Here is a 17,078-nt window from a genome sequence, read left to right as displayed (position 1 = left end):
CCCATGGCCTATGTAAAATCCCTCTATAAAGCCTGTTTGGAGAAGGTTTTAGAAGATGAGGGCCCATCTCTGTTCAGGAGTATAAAAACCACCTGGTCAAAAAATTATTCCAAGGCTGAACGCCCTGGCACTTCATCTGGTAGATATAGGGCAGTCTCATCTTCCAGTAAGGATGAACTTCAGTCAGGAGCCGAGGAAGAAGAGGATATATTGAAGAAGAGGGATTCCGAATATGACTCCTCTTCAGAAGAGCTCTCGGGAAAACCTTTTTCCTGCAGAAAATATACATTAGTCAAAGCAGTGAGGGCCACCGTGGACCTAGAGGATGATTAAGAGGCTAGGTCGGTCCAGGATATGATGTTCGAAGGTTTAAAGAGACTCTGTCACCACGTTATAAGTGCCCTATCTCCTACATAAGGAGATGGGCGCTGTAATGTAGGTGACAGCAGTGCTTTTTATTTAGAAAAACTATCTATTTTTACCACTTTGAGCGATTTTTAGCTTTATGCTAATTAGTTTCTTAATGCCCAAGTGGGCGTGTTTTTACTTTAGACCAAGTGGGCGTTGTACAGATGAGTGTGTGACGCTGACCAATCAGTGTCATACACTTCTCTCCATTCATTTACACTGCACTAGCGACATAGCTCTATCGCTATGTGCAGCCACAAACACTAACATTACTGTAGTGTCCTGATAATGAATATACATTACCTCCAGCCAAGACGTGATGTGTATTCAGAATCCTGACACGTCTGAATCTTTTCTGTGACATTTCCAGCCAGGCAAACGTAATCTCGCGAGATTACAATGTAAACTGTCATTTAAAACGAGATTACGTTTGCCTTGCTGGAAAACCACAGAAAAGATTCAGAAGTGTCAGGATTCTGAATACGCATCACGTCCTGGCTGGAGGTAATGTATATTCATTGTCAGGACACTGCAGTAATGTTAGTGTTTGTGTATGTGGCTGCACATAGCGATATAGCTATATCGCTAGTGCAGTGTAAATGAATGGAGAGAAGTGTATGACGCTGATTGGTCAGCGTCATACACTCTTCTGTACAACGCCCACTTGATCTAAAGTAAAAATACGCCTACTTGGGCATTAAGAAACTAATTAGCATAAAGCTAAAAATCGCTCATAAAGTGGTAAAAATAGTTTTTCTAAATAAAAAGCACTGCTGTCACCTACATTATAGCGCCGATATCCTTATGTAGGAGATAAGGCACTTATAATGTGGTGACAGAGTCTCTTTAAGGCCCAGAAGGAGAAGAGTGTTCCCGATCCGCAAAAACATCAGAGCCCTAATCTCCAAGGAACGGAAAAAAACAATAGAATTTTTTTCATTCCGCGATTAAAAGGAAGTACCCCTTTGAGGAAGAAGAGTCTACTGCCTGTGATAGGGCTCCTAGAGTTGACGCCCCTGTGTTACAAAGACAGCTTCTCTACCCTTTGAGAATGCTGGTTCGCTAAGGGACCCATGGATAATAGAGTGGGGGCATACCTAAGAAAAAATTGGGAAACTACAACCTCTGCTTTCAAACCCGCTATTGCTGCAACAAGGGTAGTTAGATCCCTTAAGATCTGGGTTAGCTAGTTAGAAGCCCATATTAGGAGCGGTACTCCCAGAGATCAGCTGCTACCCTAAGCAGTGACAGTGAAAGGGGTTGGCCAGGGAAAAAATATTTTCTAAAAAGTGTTCCCCAGCCTTGGTTTGCCTTACCTAAAACCCCCTACTAACCTTCTAACCAGTTTCTGTTTGATCTCAATCGTCACTTCTGCTCTCTGTTTGTTTATATCCCTTGCTTTTGTTCCTGTGTTTCCTGTCTTGTAACCCACCATACCCATGATCCCTTTCTGAAACTGATGAGACAGCTTACACCCCCCCCCCCTTCCTCTATAGCATCTCAGGTTTTTGCATACTGCCACGCCCCTCTTTGTTTACAGGGTCATTTCCTTCTCTAATTACAGTCACCCAGCTCCCTGCACAAACACCCAGCAATAATCCCACAGGGATGATGGTGGTTATATACAGGGATGATGGGAGTTATATACAGGGATGATGGGGGTTATATACAGGGATATTAGTGTTATAAACAAGGATGATGGTGGTTATATACAGGGATGATGGTGGTTATATACAGGGATGATGGTGGTTATATACAAGGATGATGAGGTAATATACAGGGAATGATTGGTAATACACAGGGATGATGGGGGTAATACACAGGGATGATATAGGGGAGGTTGGGTGGGCGATGAGAGGAGACGTGCACGCAGTGAGGGAACTCAGAGAGAGGAGGAGGGGCGTGTACTAGCAGAGACTACATTTCCTGTCTTTGCTCAGCCAGCACTTCCAGCAGAGCGGAGCCACGGCACATCATCAACTAGGTTTACAGGCAGTGGGCCGGGCGGATGTTTCATGAGCTCTTCAGAGCTCCGCCTCTAGTCCCACTGCCTGTAAACCTAGTTGATGACTCACCGTGCTTCAGCTCTGCCGAAAGTGCTGGCTGAGCAAAGACACGGAACATCAGAAGATGTGAAAAATTTACTCTGGGTTCGGTCACATTAGAAGTAACGCCTCAAGATATAAACAGACATTATATTAGGAAGTTAGTTGTACATGTCCCATTAAGTTAAAATAGAAATAAAATGTATTCCTGGACAACCCCTTTAAGTGCAAGAGCGGCAGCATTGTCTAATTCAGCTCGTAGAGCTTTATGGCTCTAATGCTGGAAGAGTGATGCGGGATGTAAGTCAAAACTTTGTGCCATACCCTGTCGGGGAGTTGTTATTTGGCCCAGCTCTAGATGATTTACTCGAAAAAGTATCCGATAGAAAAAGGGGTTCACCTCAGTGATGCTTCCCCATAACAAAAAATCCTTTCAGTGTAATAAAAGTTAGGACTTCAAGCAGTTCAATAAGAAAAATAACTGGAATTTACCAGCAATGACGCCAGAAGTTCTGTGGGGGGGGGGGGGGGCATCTATTGCTGTTTTCTCACAAGTGGCAGAAAATTTCATTCAGTCCATGTTCACAGATCCAGAGAAGCAAAGGGCTCTTTCTGAAGAAATCTACTCTCTGCTTTCCAAGGAAGTATTAATCCAGGTCCCTTCAGGAGAAAAAGGGTGGGGGTTCTACTGAACATTTTATGGTTCTACTGAACATTTTACGGCTTTTATTGCACCATTAGAAATTTAAAGAAGCTGAATCTAAGCCTATCTTACGAGAATTTTCGCATGGACTCAATTACTTCCGCAGTAAACAATCTCTTTCCGTGATGTGTCGTGGCGACTCTGGATATGCATGATGACTATTATGTGCATAATGTGTCCACAGTCACTTCCAGAAATTCCCAAGAGTGGCTGTATTTCTGGGGAACACTGTCACCTACAGTTCAGGGCTCTTCCCTTTTGGACTCTCACAAGCCCCAAGAGTATTCACAAAATTTGTAGCAGAGATGATGGCCCATATTCGAGAAAAAGACATTGTAATAATACCTTATCTGGATGATTTTCTGCTGGAGTCTGATCGGATTCTTCTTCAACAAATAAAAATAGTAGAGGATATTCTCTTTAAGCTTGGCTGGGAATTGAACGATGCAAAAATAGAAGCTAGTCCCCTGTCGGCAGTGCATCTTTCTAGGGATAATGCTGGACTCTTCAACTCAAATGTCTTCCCTTCCCTTGAAAAAAGCAAAGAGTGTGGTAATGAGGGTCAAGGAGGACATACAGAAGAAGGTGATCTCTTTAAGAGAAGCGATGTCGGTTCTGGGATTACTAACGGCCTGTATTCCAGCGGTAGAATGGACCCAGTTACACTAGACTTCTTCAGCATCAGATTTTTATCAGAATGGGAAGAGATGCAGGGACCCTTAGATCACAAGATAGTTTTCTCCCCGCAGTCATTTCAATTCCTATCTTGGTGGATAGACCTGGGAAACTCAGGAAAGGGAATCCCTTGGAAGAGAGAGAATATCTTCAACCTGACGACAGACGCCAGCCCACACGGTTGGGGAGCACACACATACTCTCTTCTTCTACAGTGCATGTGGGATTAAGATACCAGGGTTTAATTCCAGAATTTCAGGGAATTGATGGCAGTGTTCCATCCATTATCCCAGTCATTACTAGTAGTCAGGGATCGCAGTGTAAAAATATATTTGGGCAACTCCACAGTGGTGGCATACATAAACAGACAAGGGGGTACAAGAATCCCAAGTCTGTTGTCCCGGTCTCTAAAAATATTCCAGTTTGCAGAATCCTCCAGTTGCCTCTCAGCAGTTCACCTCAGGGGGATAGACAACCAGAAGGCCGATTTCTTCCTCATCATATCAGTCAGGGGGAGTGAAGTATGAATCACAAAGTTTTCACTCTGATTAGAAAACTATGGAGGGTCCCGGTAATAGACATGTTTGCTTCTCAAGTAAATTGAGAGATGGACAGTTTATTTTCCCTTTCTCCTCCGGATTTTCCAAGGGGGTTGGATGCTTTCTCCCAATCTTGGAAAAAAGGGCTGTTGTATGCCTTTCCCCCCTCAAGTTGATTCCGAGAACACTGAAAAAGATCAGAGAGAATTCTGTAAAAGTAATTCTGATTGCTCCTTTTTGGCCGAAAAGAGTCTGGTTTTCATGGATTTGAAAAATGTCAGTAGCGACCCCATGGTTTCTTCCAGAGAGTCACTCATGTCCCAGGGCCCAGTATTTCACCCAGAGGTAAAAAGTCTCCCCCTGACTGCATTGCTCTTGAGAGGCAGATTTTAGGGAAAAAAGGCTTGTCTGATCAGGTTATCGACACTCTTCTAGCCAGTAGAAAAATGGTCACCTCAGAGATTTACCTTAGAACTTGGAGAGCCTTCTGTAAATTTGTGGGCAAACCTGTCACTGTCTTTGAGGGTCCGGATATCCCTTTAATTTAAATTATTTTACAGAGGGCTTAAAGAAAAATCTCAGGCCCAGCACATTGAAGGTACAGTTTTCCGCTCTTAGCGTCCTATTTAAAGCGAAGATATCTGAGCACCTTCAGGTTCAAAGGTTCCTGAGGGCAGCCTGTAGACTCAGACCTCATTAAAAGTAAAATCCATACCTTGGGGTTTAGATCCCAGCTGACCTGAAAGATCTCTTTCAACTAAACTTTCCTCCTCTCCTTGCTGACAATCGGACAGATTGTACCAGATGGTCGAAAGGCACATTCACATGGATGAGTTGCTGTACCATTTTTAAAATGAATGTATTGCCGCGAATACTATACTTGTTCCAGGCCATCCCAATTGCCATACCAATGCCATTTTTCAAAATGGTTAATTCACTCCAAATTTCATTCATCTGGACAGGCAAACCACCCGGACTTAAACATAAAATACTGACCGTTACGAATGTGATACTGAGCTGGGGTATAGGGAAAGCTATCAACAATTAAAGGGGTTGTAACAGAATTTACAATTATCACCTTATATACCCTACCAAACGTGAGAACGCGGTTCCTATAACACGACCGCAGTGAGGAGGAGATTGAATGGAGCGGCGATCGAGCATACTCTCCACTCCATTCAATGTCTATGGGACTGACGGAAAAAGCCAAGAGCTGTCCTTGGCGGTTTTCATAATTTGCAAAAACTTCTAATGGTGCGACAGCGCACATGCTAGATGCCGGTTCTCGCAGATGGTAGGTCTCCCAGCGGTGTAGTCCCAGCAAGCAGACAATTCGCTATTCTGGTAAAACTCCTTTAATTAATGTAATAATTTTTGGCAGTTATATATAACTGGGTTGTGTGGATAAGTATGTAGGAGGTATGCATATTGTTTAGCGCTGATAATCTTATCTAGTTTTGCTTTAAAGGGAACCGGTCACTAGCATTTCACCTATTGAACTCTACTCACCCCTTGCTGGCCGCTGCTGTCAAAAGTTCATTGGTGTTATCCTCTCTTCTAAACTCCTCCGACCGTAAATAACGGTCTGTAAACATTTTGCGCCTTTTATGGTTATAATACGGCAGTCTCGTTCTTTCCTCTTCTTATGCCCGGCCACCGCCAAAAAATGCTAAAATCTCAGAGATGGTGCGCCCGTCATGTATGGTCAGAAACCCTTCTCTGCTTCGTCCGTGCCTCAAATCTAGTTACTACACATGCGCCGCTATGGTGTCCTGTTGTGTGTACACACCAGAATAGGCCATAGACGCGGAAGTGCGGGATTTCGTGTGTGCTGGGGGCAGGTAAGGAGCTGTCAATCAAAAGTAAGGAGGCAGGGTTAATTTGGAAAGGCTTGAGGAATGAAGATATGACTCTTTTCGAAAAAAGATATGACTCTTATGCTCATTAGGATACGGCACAGGAACACTAAAAAATTTAATACTAAAGGTACAGAGCCTACTTAGAAGATAATTCTAGGTTACATAAATGAATTTTTGACCCACTACCACCAGGTATTGCTGGTTTAATAGGTGAAATGCTGGTGACCGGTTCCCGTGCAGCCCCTGCTTTGGTTGTCGTATAATTGCCACTTGATCAATCACGTTTTAGTAGAGGTCAGAGTTAACAGAACATTTTCTCCCTACAGATACAGTGTATGCTTCAAGATATTGGCTCAAATATTGCAACACCACTGTCTTCAGCCAGAGAAAGCCATAAAGGTATATTTGAAAAAGAAAGTGGAGAGCGCTCTAAATTGCAATGAATACGGGGATGTAACGCAGGGGAATGTTAATGTGTTTCTCACCAGAGAAAGTTGTGTAACAGGCACAACACTGGGAAGGCATTTGTTTGTAGGTTTCCCTGGGATCCGGGACCGCTGCTCCAACCTGCAGGCCTCTGGAATCGAGGCCTCATGTAAAACGGATACGTAGAAAAAAAAATAAGCAGGAATAAAGTGTACGTTTTTAATCAACTTTTTTTTTTTTTATCTACACGATGAGAGCGTCCACTTTTTATTCCTGCTTTTTTTTTACTGATTTATAAAAAGTTACATTTGTCATCCTTCAGTTTAAGAATCCATTCATGTACCATAGGCTGTATTCACATGAGTGTATTCCCATCTGTCATCAGTGCAGTTTTTTGCCACAAAACCAGCACGTGTGAATATACCCTAACTTTTTTCACTTCAATAGCAACTGACTGGCGCTGCTCTAGTAGGGCATACATATGATATGCTGACTTGTCGGAAACGTGGCCTGTTTTATGAATGACACAGAGGGTTATCCTTTGGTCTGCACCAAGCAATATTCACAATTAACCAGTACTTCATGAAAACTATTCAGATCTTCACTTCTTCAGCTTGATGGGCTGCAAAGTGAATAATTTAGTATAGCAAATTCCTCTGTAGATAGACGTCCTGTATAATTCAACCTAAACGGCACTGACAATCTGCTAACTTGAACAGTAAATGATGCTATTTGGTGGTTTATATAAATCACTGTCTGTGTCTTCATTTATCTTTCTGTAGTGAATACATCATTTAGTGAAGATCCTGTCCGGGAGCTGGAGCAATGGATTGATAAGTACACAGTTCAGCTTCCTCCACTGACCAGCTTTATTCTACCTGTATGTGCTACACAAACCAAACCTGTTATAAGAAGTTATTCTTGTCATTTTCACCCCAACCACTGTACACTTTAGTGAGCATGGGGCTGCTATCATTTACTGCCAATTTATATATATTGTTTTTCTTCTAGTCTGGAGGGAAGGCCAGTGCATCGCTACATGTGGCCAGATCAGTGTGTCGGAGAGCAGAGAGAGTGTAAGGCCTTTCCACTATTGTATCTAGTAGGACTGGACAATTAATTGAAAAATAACCGAAGTGCAATTAACAGTCATCTTGCGCATTAGTTTCTTAGATTATTTTTTTCCCGGTTTCAACTAAATCTGCATCCTCAGTTATAGGGGCATTTATACTGTGTGGAGGACAGTTATGAGGCATTATACGGTGTAGAGGCAGATATGGGGACATTATGCTGTGTGGAGGGCAGCTATGGGGGCATTATGCTGCGTGGAGGGCAGCTATGGGGGCATTATGCTGTGTGGAGGGCAGCTATGGGGGCATTTTACTGTGTGGAGGGCAGCTATGGGGGCATTTTACTGTGTGGAGGGCAGCTATGGGGGCATTTTACTGTGTGGAGGGCAGCTTATGGGGGCATTTTACTGGGGAGGGCAGCTATGGGGGCATTTTACTGTGTGGAGGGCAGCTATGGGGGCATTTTACTGTGTGGAGGGCAGCTATGGGGGCATTTTACTGGGGAGGGCAGCTATGGGGGCATTTTACTGTGCGGAGGGCAGCTATGGGGGCATTTTACTGTGTGGAGGGCAGCTATGGGGGCATTTTACTGTGTGGAGGGCAGCTATGGGGGTATTTTACTGTGCGGAGGGCAGCTATGGGGGTATTTTGCTGTGTGGAGGGCAGCTATGGGGGCATTTTACTGTGTGGAGGGCAGCTATGGGGGCATTTTACTGTGTGGAGGGCAGCTATGGGGGCATTTTACTGTGGAGGGCAGCTATGGGGGCATTTTACTGTGTGGAGGGCAGCTATGGGGGCATTTTACTGTGTGGAGGGCAGCTATGGGGGCATTTTACTGTGTGGAGGGCAGCTATGGGGGCATTATACGGTGTAGAGGCAGCTATGGGGACATTATGCTGTGTGGAGGGCAGCTATGGGGGCATTATACTGTGTGGAAGGAAGTTATGAGGCATTATACGGTGTAGAGGCAGCTATGGGGACATTATACTGTGTGGAGGGCAGCTATGGGGGCATTATACTGTGTGGAGGGCAGTTATGGGGGCATTACAATGTGTGGAGGGCAGTTATAGGGGCATTATGCTGTGTGGAGGGCAGTTATAGGGGCATTATGCTGTGTGGAGGGCAGTTATGGGGGCATTACACTGTGTGGAGGGCAGTTATGGGGGCATTATACTGTGTGAAGGGCAGTTATAGGGGCATTATGCTGTGTGGAGGGCAGTTATAGGGGCATTATACTGGGTGGGGGCAATATACTGTGTGGGGGCAGTGTCGGGGTATATTATATACAGTAGTTTACAGCAGGCTCGGAGTAAATATTCATTCAATGGCGTAGCATGCATATTGAGGGTGTGGTATGCAAAAAGGGCTGTCGCCTAAATAATCGTTCATTGATCGTAATCGAGATTACACGTTCAATTAATCGTGATTTTGATTTAGGTCATAATTGCCCAGCCCTAGTATCTAGCAATGTGACCATCACCACAAGTGGACACCTGCTTTGGTTTAAAGGAATATCATTAACTGTATATAAACCACTGAATAATTCTTTCTTTCTAATTCTAGAACTTTCAAATTCTTGCAAACAGGAGAGGCAGATCCAAATGTTGGAAAATACTTGAACAGGTACAAAGTGATTTTTTAAGTCCTCTCTGATAATATTAGAAGTAAAATCGTATTCGTTTTAGTTTTTTTAAAATGCTGAAAAATAATTCAAAACAAAATCCCCACATTCACTGGTTTTCAGCAGTGTACGTACAGATAGACCATGAGCCGCGTTATCCCAGATTCTCCCATATAAACTATCTAGTGCATACAAATACATTAACCCTTTAATGACCAGCCTATTTTAAACCTTAATGACCAAGCAATTTTTTAAGTTTTTCCATCGTCACATTCCAAGAGCTATAACTTTATTTTTGCTTCAACATAGTTGTATAAGGTCGTGTTTTTTGTGGGACAAGTTGTATTTTTAATAGCACCATTTTGAGGTACATATAATTTATTGATTAACTTTTATTAACTTTTTTTTTGGAAAAAAAAAAAAAGAAATTTCGCCACTCTTTTTTGCGTCCTAAATCTATGCCGTTTACCGTGTGGCATAAATAACACTACCTTTATTCAGCGGGTTGTTACGATTGCAACGATACTAAATTTGTATAGATTTTGTATGTTTTACTACTTTCACACTAAAAACACTTTTTTTTTTCAAAATTTTTATTTTTTGTGTCTCCATATTTGAAGAGTCATAACTTTATTTTTCCGCTGATGCAGTTGTTTGAGGGTTTTTTGTTTTTTTTTGCGGGAAGACTTGTAGTTTTTATTGGTACCATTTTGGAGTAGATGTGACTTTTTGATCACTTTTTATCACTTTTTTTTAAAGGCAGGTTTCACAGAAAACAGCAATTTTTCTATTTTTTTTATAGTTTTTTATTTTTTACTTCATTAACCGTGCGGGTTAAATAATGGAATAACTTTATCGTTGGGGTCGTTACAGACGCAGCAATACCAAAATATGTGTAACTTTTTGATTGGGGAAAGTGGGTTTTTCAATGTTTTTTTTAACTTTCTTACTAGTCCCACTAGGGGACTTTAATATGCGATCATCCGATAGCTTTTATAATACACTGCAATACTTTTGTATTGCAGTTTATTACTGCCTGTCCATTTAAAATGGACAGGCATCTGCTAGGCCTCTGGCATGACCTAGCAGACCTGGGGGTCTTTATTAGGCCCCCGGCTGCCATAGAAGACACAGACACTCGGCGATCTTGTCGCCGGGTGTCGGTGGGATGAGAGGGAGCTCCCTCCCTCTCTCCAAAACAACTCAGATGCGGTGCTCGCTATTGAGCGCTGCATCTCAAGGGGTTAAATTGGTGAGAACGATACTTATATCGATCTCACCCGTTTGAGCAGGAATGCCCCCAGCTACCTCTGGCAGCTGAGAGCAGGGAGATTTAACGGCTCACTGCTCTGTTTATTTATTCTGATGCAGCGCCGTGAAAAGGCGTATGGGCGGTCACTAATGGGTTAAAGGGAACCGGTCACCAGCATTTCATTTATTGAACTTTACTTATCCCTCACTGTCCGCTGCCATCAAAAAGTCCATTGCCGTTATCCCCTATCCTAAACTCCTCCGACTGTAAATAACGGTCTTCAAACATTTCGCGCCTTTTATCGTAATAATCTGTTGTCCCTTTGTGCGCACACACCAAAAGAGAACATCAATGCACAAGCGTCGGATTTTGTGTGCTGGGGGAAGGCGAGGAGCTGTCAATCAAAAGTAAGGAGGCGGGGTAAGCTCGCAAAGACTTGAGGAATGAAGATTTGACTCTTATGCTCATTATTATACGGTGTGGGACACTAAAAAACTGAATACTAAAGCTACAGAGCCGACTAAGAAGACAACTCTAGGTTATATAAAAATGATTTTTCATCCACTACCACCAGGTATAGTCGGTTTAATAGGTGAAATGCTGGTGACAGGTTCCCTTTAACTTTTTCTTTTGCGCGCTCAGCCCATTTAGTTGGGCTGTGGACTGTGAGAAGGGTGGAGGACAGTGCGGCGTGCGCACAAGCCGCGACAACTCTCCCGGCTGATGCACAGATATGGTGCCAGGCGCAAGCTCTGTGTGTGTGTGTGTGTGTGTGTGTGTGTGTGTGTGTGTGTGTGTGTGTATATATATATATAGCGCCAGGCGCAAGCTCTGTGCATGTATATATATATAGCGCCGGGCGCAAGCTCTGCGCGTATATGTATGCCGCTCAGATGTCTTCAGCTTCTCACTTTTGCAACATTTCTGCACCTATAAACTAAGATAAAATTCTCATGGTGCCGCACTCTATGCTCCTAAATATAAGGTTATGTTCACACGGCCTATTTTTGGCCTGTAAACGCCCAAAAAACGCCCTAAAAATTGGAAGCAGAACGCCTCCAAACATCTGGCCATTGATTTCAATGGGAAAACGTTGTTCTGTTCCGACGGAGTCTTTTTCGCAGCTTTTTTTTACGCGTAAAAAAACGCCCGCGAAAAAGAAGTGCAGGACACTTCTTGGGACGTTTTTTGGAGCAGTTTTCCATAGACTATTAAAAAAGCTCCGAAAACAGCCGTAAAAAACGCAAGTGGCACAAAAAAACTTCTGAAAATAAGAGCTGTATTCTCTTGAAAACAGCTCCGTATTTTGAGAAGTTTTTGACTCTGCGTGTGAACATACCCTAATAGTATCATACACTGTGCCCTGAATATAATAGTTCTACACACTGTGCTGAATATAATCGTACTATACACTGTGTCCATGAATAAAATTGTGTCAAACACCGTAAATTAATGCACCACACGCAGGGCTTTTTACGCCTGCCGAATTTCGGCCGATGCAGAGAGCGCCGATTAACGATACATCGTTGATCGGCGCTAGTTTGTTCCTGTCACAAGGAGCTATGGATGGGGACGAGCAGTCGTTACTCCGAACGCTTTTCCCCATACATTATCATCATGCCATCAGCGCGTCTCCCAGTTTACACAAGATGATGTGCTTCCGACAACGATAATATTTTACTTTAAGACGATACACCAGTAGATGATCAAGCATTTGCTCGTAGCTCTGCTGATCGCAGCCCTGTTTACACAGGGCAATTATTGTGAACGAGCGTTCTAACAACGCTGGTCTGCCCGATAGTTGCCCAGTGTAAAACCCCCTAGTGCCTCTCATAGAGCCCCCTGTAGATAGTGCTCCCCCTGGTTTCCTCTGTAGATAGTAGCATTCCCTGTAGTTAGTGCCCCCTATATAGTCCTTCCCTGTAGTTAGTGCCCCCTATATAGTCCTCCCCTTTAGTTGGTGCCACCTATATAGTCCTCCCCTGTAGTTCGTGCCCCCTGTATAGTCCTCCCCTGTAGTTCGTGCCCCCTATATAGTCCTCCCCTGTAGTTCGTGCCCCCTATATAGTCCTCCCCTGTAGTTGGTGCCCCCTATATAGTCCTCCCCTGTAGTTGGTGCCCCCTATATAGTCCTCCCCTGTAGTTGGTGCCCCCTATATAGTCCTCCCCTGTAGTTGGTGCCCCCTATATAGTCCTCCCCTGTAGTTGGTGCCCCCTATATAGTCCTCCCCTGTAGTTGGTGCCCCCTATATAGTCCTCCCCTGTAGTTGGTGCCCCCTATATAGTCCTCCCCTGTAGTTGGTGCCACCTCTATAGTCCTCCCCTGTAGTTCGTGCCCCCTTTATAGTGCTCTCCTGTATAGTCCTCCGCTGTAGTTATTGTCCCCTATAGTTAAGCCCCCCCCCAACACTGCCCACAATAAAAGGAAACCATTATATGCTTACCTGTCCCGTTGCCGCGCCATCCTCCAGCGACGCCAGTCCTCCTTCAGAGGAACGACGATGTCATCGTGCCGACTGCTTTATCACTAAAGTGCCGAATGGCGAAGCATCATGTGCCTCGGCAGGGCAGTGCTAGTGAACTCCATTGTATCCGCGTCCGAAGGACGCGAATACAATTGAGTGCAGGGAACCGGTTCCGGTTTCCTGCTTTACCCAGTTCTGCGAACCGGCTGTAATTTTAACAACCAATTCGGTGGGAACCGGGGCGAACTGGCCAGATCCCACCCCTGCAAAGGGTGGTCTAATCAAGGTCTCCAGGTCTGCCATGGACATAAGTCTGTCAGTTTGTTTTTTTACTGATGACTATCGCCGCATCCGTAATAATTAACACGTTATTTATCCCACATGTGAACGCCGTAAAGAGAAATCTAAATAATGGCAGAATTCCTCTGCTTTTTTTTTTTTTAGGTGGGATGAAAAACATAAAAGTAATCAAAAAGTCGTGTATTTTCCAAAATGGTACCAATAAACTATAGCTCATCCCGCAAAAAGCAAGCCATCATCCAGTTCTGTCAAAGTTATAATGGAATGTGGCTACACAAAAATGAAATAATTTTTTAGAATTTTTTTTTTTATTGTGCTAAAATAGTTTTACAAAAATGGTTTTCCGATCAGAGAATATGGACAGGATCTGTCATAAATGTCAGATGCACGTCCCACCTCTGGGACCCGCGCCTATCTCTAGAAAGGGGCCCCTTAAACCTCCTCCTACCGCTCTGTGTTGTGGCTGAAGTGGCTGATTTCCGCCCATAAGTCCCGTGGAACTGTACGGTAGTTATGGAAACCGCGTAGCTCACGTGCGATTCTGCTTCCGTAACTGCCATTCACCACTATGGGAGTTACGGAGACAGCGTGGCTCAGCAAGCTATGCTGTTTTCTTCTTCATGGTCTAAAATCACACGCTTCAGCCACAACACAGAACGGTAGAACAGGGGTTACGGGGCGTTCTAGATAGGTGGGACCCGCATCTAGCTGACGTCCATGAAGTATCCTGTAGATACATCAAATGTTCCTGATGGGAAAACTCCTTTAAGGGGGTATCAAAAGGAATAATAACCCTTTAATATCTTTCACTCGAAACCCTTAAAGGGAATGTGTTGCCAGAAAAACATGTTGTTTTTTTTTAATTAAACATTTAGTGTGTAGGTGATTAAACATTGTTCAAATTTTTTTTATTTTTTTCACGAGTCAGGAAATATTATAAATTAATTCTAATTTATAATATTTCCCATTGCTGGTCACTAGATGGAGCTATTCCCAAAATTGCAGCATTGCATGTGGTAAAGCAACCACATTGCTTTATACTGCAAAATTGGGTAAAAAGCCCTCGCTCTAGTGAGCTCTCAGCATCCCCCCCCCCTCCTTTGTCCTGGCTAGTGCCGGGATAAACGATGGGTTTGAACGGTCTAACCTCCTACACTGTGTGTCGCCATTTTTTGAGCTAACACACAGTGTAGTAGGTTTACATACAGTAGTAAACGTACACAAACACGAACATACATAGAAATCTCTTACCTGCTCCTGCCGCCGCAGCTCCCTCCGGCCCGTCCGCTCCGTCTGCTGCCGCTGGTCCAAGTGCACAAGTCCGGAAGCCGCGACCGGAAGTAGTAATCTTACTGTCCGGCCGCGACTTCCGGTCCACAGGAAAATGGCGCCGGACGGCGCGCATTTCAAATTGGACTGTGTGGGAGCGGCGCATGCGCAGTTCCCACACAGACGGCGTACATGTTAGTGGATGGAACGGGCCCCGTTCGCAGTCCCTATGGGACTGTGGCTGCCGTATTCCATGTCTGTATGTGTCGTTAATCGACACATACAGAAATGGAAAAAAAAATGGCAGCCCCCATAGGGAAGAAAAAGTGTAAAAATAAGAAAAAGTAAAACACAAACACACAAATAAATATAAACGTTTTTAATAAAGCACTAACATCTTTAACATATTAAAAAAAATATTGTGATGACACTGTTCCTTTAAATGTAAGTTTCCATGGTGATCTATTCACTTTGTACATGGCCCTACCGGAAATAACTACAGTTGCATGAACCGTACAATAGCAGTTGCCAAATTTTCACCTTTTGGCTAAAGCACATTGACTTCCTGCAGATAATACATAACTGCTCCATTTTGGCTGCTTTCTTTTACATTTGGACCCCAAAAAAAAAAAACACCTCACGAACAGTATTAGTTAAATGCATAGGACAGAAGAGGCCAGTGAGGTGGATCTTCAGGCTATAGTGGTCAGAGATGGTGTGTAATATGACAACTTGTCTTGTACAGTCCAGTTGTTTACAGTGGTGTTAGAAAGCTATAATGTTCAGAGCACCTTGGAAAATGTCCAGTTGGGGGACCATAGGGAAAATTGTAACAGTTGTGCTAAGTTACATTACCCTAGCAGTTCAAGTTTACTAGTTAAATTACACTTTTAATAGAGAATTTCTTTAAAAAAAAAAACTTCTCCCCTTCCTTAGCCACATAACATTTGCGTACTGGACCAGTCTTCACGTATTTTTTTTTTAATATCAGAATCTTATCTTTTACAGGTTGAGTGATTATCTTTTTACATTGGCAAGATATGCAGCCAAGGCAGAAGGCAGGTCGGAGACCATCTACACTCGAATGTACCCATGAGGAGATGGGATTTGTAATAATTACCTATGCCATGTACAGTTGGAGTGGAGACCATACCCCCTTCATGGTTACATACCAAGGCAACAATACAGAATATTTTTTTATGTAAAGCATATGTAGTTTGAACTTCTCAGGTTGGCATCTTGCAGCAGGCCTTGTTACATTAGAAAAAAAATAGCAGCTGGGATCTTGAAGTGCCGTCGAGTAGAGCTCCTTTTCATTTATGTAAGCCTGGCCTCTCTACTCAGGACAGAGTATACAGCTCATTACATTTGTGAGAAGATTTCTAAGTAACAGTCTTTAAAGCATATTTAACTTTCCCGGTGACTTCAGAATAAGCTGTAATATGTGTGCACATGAGGAATAATACTATTTCTGACCATTATAGGACTTTTATTCTGCATTACTTAGCAGTTTTCCCCTCTGCAGTCCATAATTCTCAGTTTAAGTGCTATCATGTCTTCGATACGCTGTTCACATGAGGAGAATATCTCTCGTGTCTCTATTACTATGCTGCTGCAGCATGAAGGAGGTTTTACAGCAGTAATGAGTAGTGTAGCTGAAAATCCAGCATTGAGACTTACAAGTAGCCTGTGTCTCCTCTCTGCGCACGCACCCACCCTCACATAGACTTGTATAGCCAGGCAATGAAATATCATGAAAATTATTACTGTAATTGGAAATTAAGGTTACTAACACTGGTGCCACTGTCTGAGTGCATGGTATTTTCCAGAATAAAGGTATTAAAAGTAGAACTAAGACTGTCAATTCCTATCGACCTGAACATTCGAGTATTGCAGTCAGGGGAAAAACAGATATCAAAGACCGTGAGTGGAAATTTAGCTGTGACTCTTTTACAGACATGGAAGTGTCTGAGCATATTTTTAAAAATAACAAAAAACACCTGAACCCAACTAGATATTATGGCTGAAGCACAATAATGTGATAGGATCACATCATGAGAAAGATGGGAAAATCCTTCACAATAGGTTTTTTTCAGGGGAAAGTTTTTCCTGCCTTCCAGGGATTTGATCCCAACTATACATCACAAACTTAATACCATATAAATATGTATTAGAATTATGTAAGGCCTTGACTGACATGGACAATAGATCAGGCACAGTTGACAAAATACACATGTGTACCCTCCCATATTCATTCTCAGAAACAATGTTCTGCCTCTAGTAGCTCACATGGAATTGACTTAGAGATCTTACATAGTTTAAATTAAAATACATACATACATACATATATACATAATGCTACACACGCAACATAGAAAAGCTGTAACGTTACATTTACGACCCCCTCGACCCTGTTCTTTTAAATGCCAAATGAATGTTTGGTATT

General features: G+C 43.1%; 1 protein-coding gene across 4 annotated transcripts in view; it reads left to right on the top strand.

Moving 5' to 3' along the window:
• Window positions 1–16,483, top strand: part of MMAB (metabolism of cobalamin associated B) — a 38,682-nt gene extending 22,199 nt beyond the window's left edge. For 3 of the 4 annotated variants that reach the window (XM_075830585.1, XM_075830603.1, XM_075830594.1), the window contains 5 exons: window positions 6,556–6,628; window positions 7,438–7,535; window positions 7,667–7,731; window positions 9,289–9,348; window positions 15,641–16,483. In XM_075830585.1, the coding sequence (XP_075686700.1) occupies window positions 6,556–6,628; window positions 7,438–7,535; window positions 7,667–7,731; window positions 9,289–9,348; window positions 15,641–15,728 (384 nt within the window). In that variant the 3' untranslated portion in view covers window positions 15,729–16,483. The remainder of the gene's footprint in view (window positions 1–6,555; window positions 6,629–7,437; window positions 7,536–7,666; window positions 7,732–9,288; window positions 9,349–15,640) is intronic. The other variant, XR_012849568.1, reaches the window with a different exon arrangement.
• The last annotated feature ends 595 nt before the right edge of the window (window positions 16,484–17,078 follow it).

Source organism: Rhinoderma darwinii, chromosome 1 (assembly GCF_050947455.1).
Source record: "Rhinoderma darwinii isolate aRhiDar2 chromosome 1, aRhiDar2.hap1, whole genome shotgun sequence".
Lineage (NCBI taxonomy): Eukaryota > Metazoa > Chordata > Amphibia > Anura > Rhinodermatidae > Rhinoderma > Rhinoderma darwinii.
Note: the sequence above shows the minus strand (reverse complement) of the source record. Positions and strands in the feature narration are given on the sequence as shown.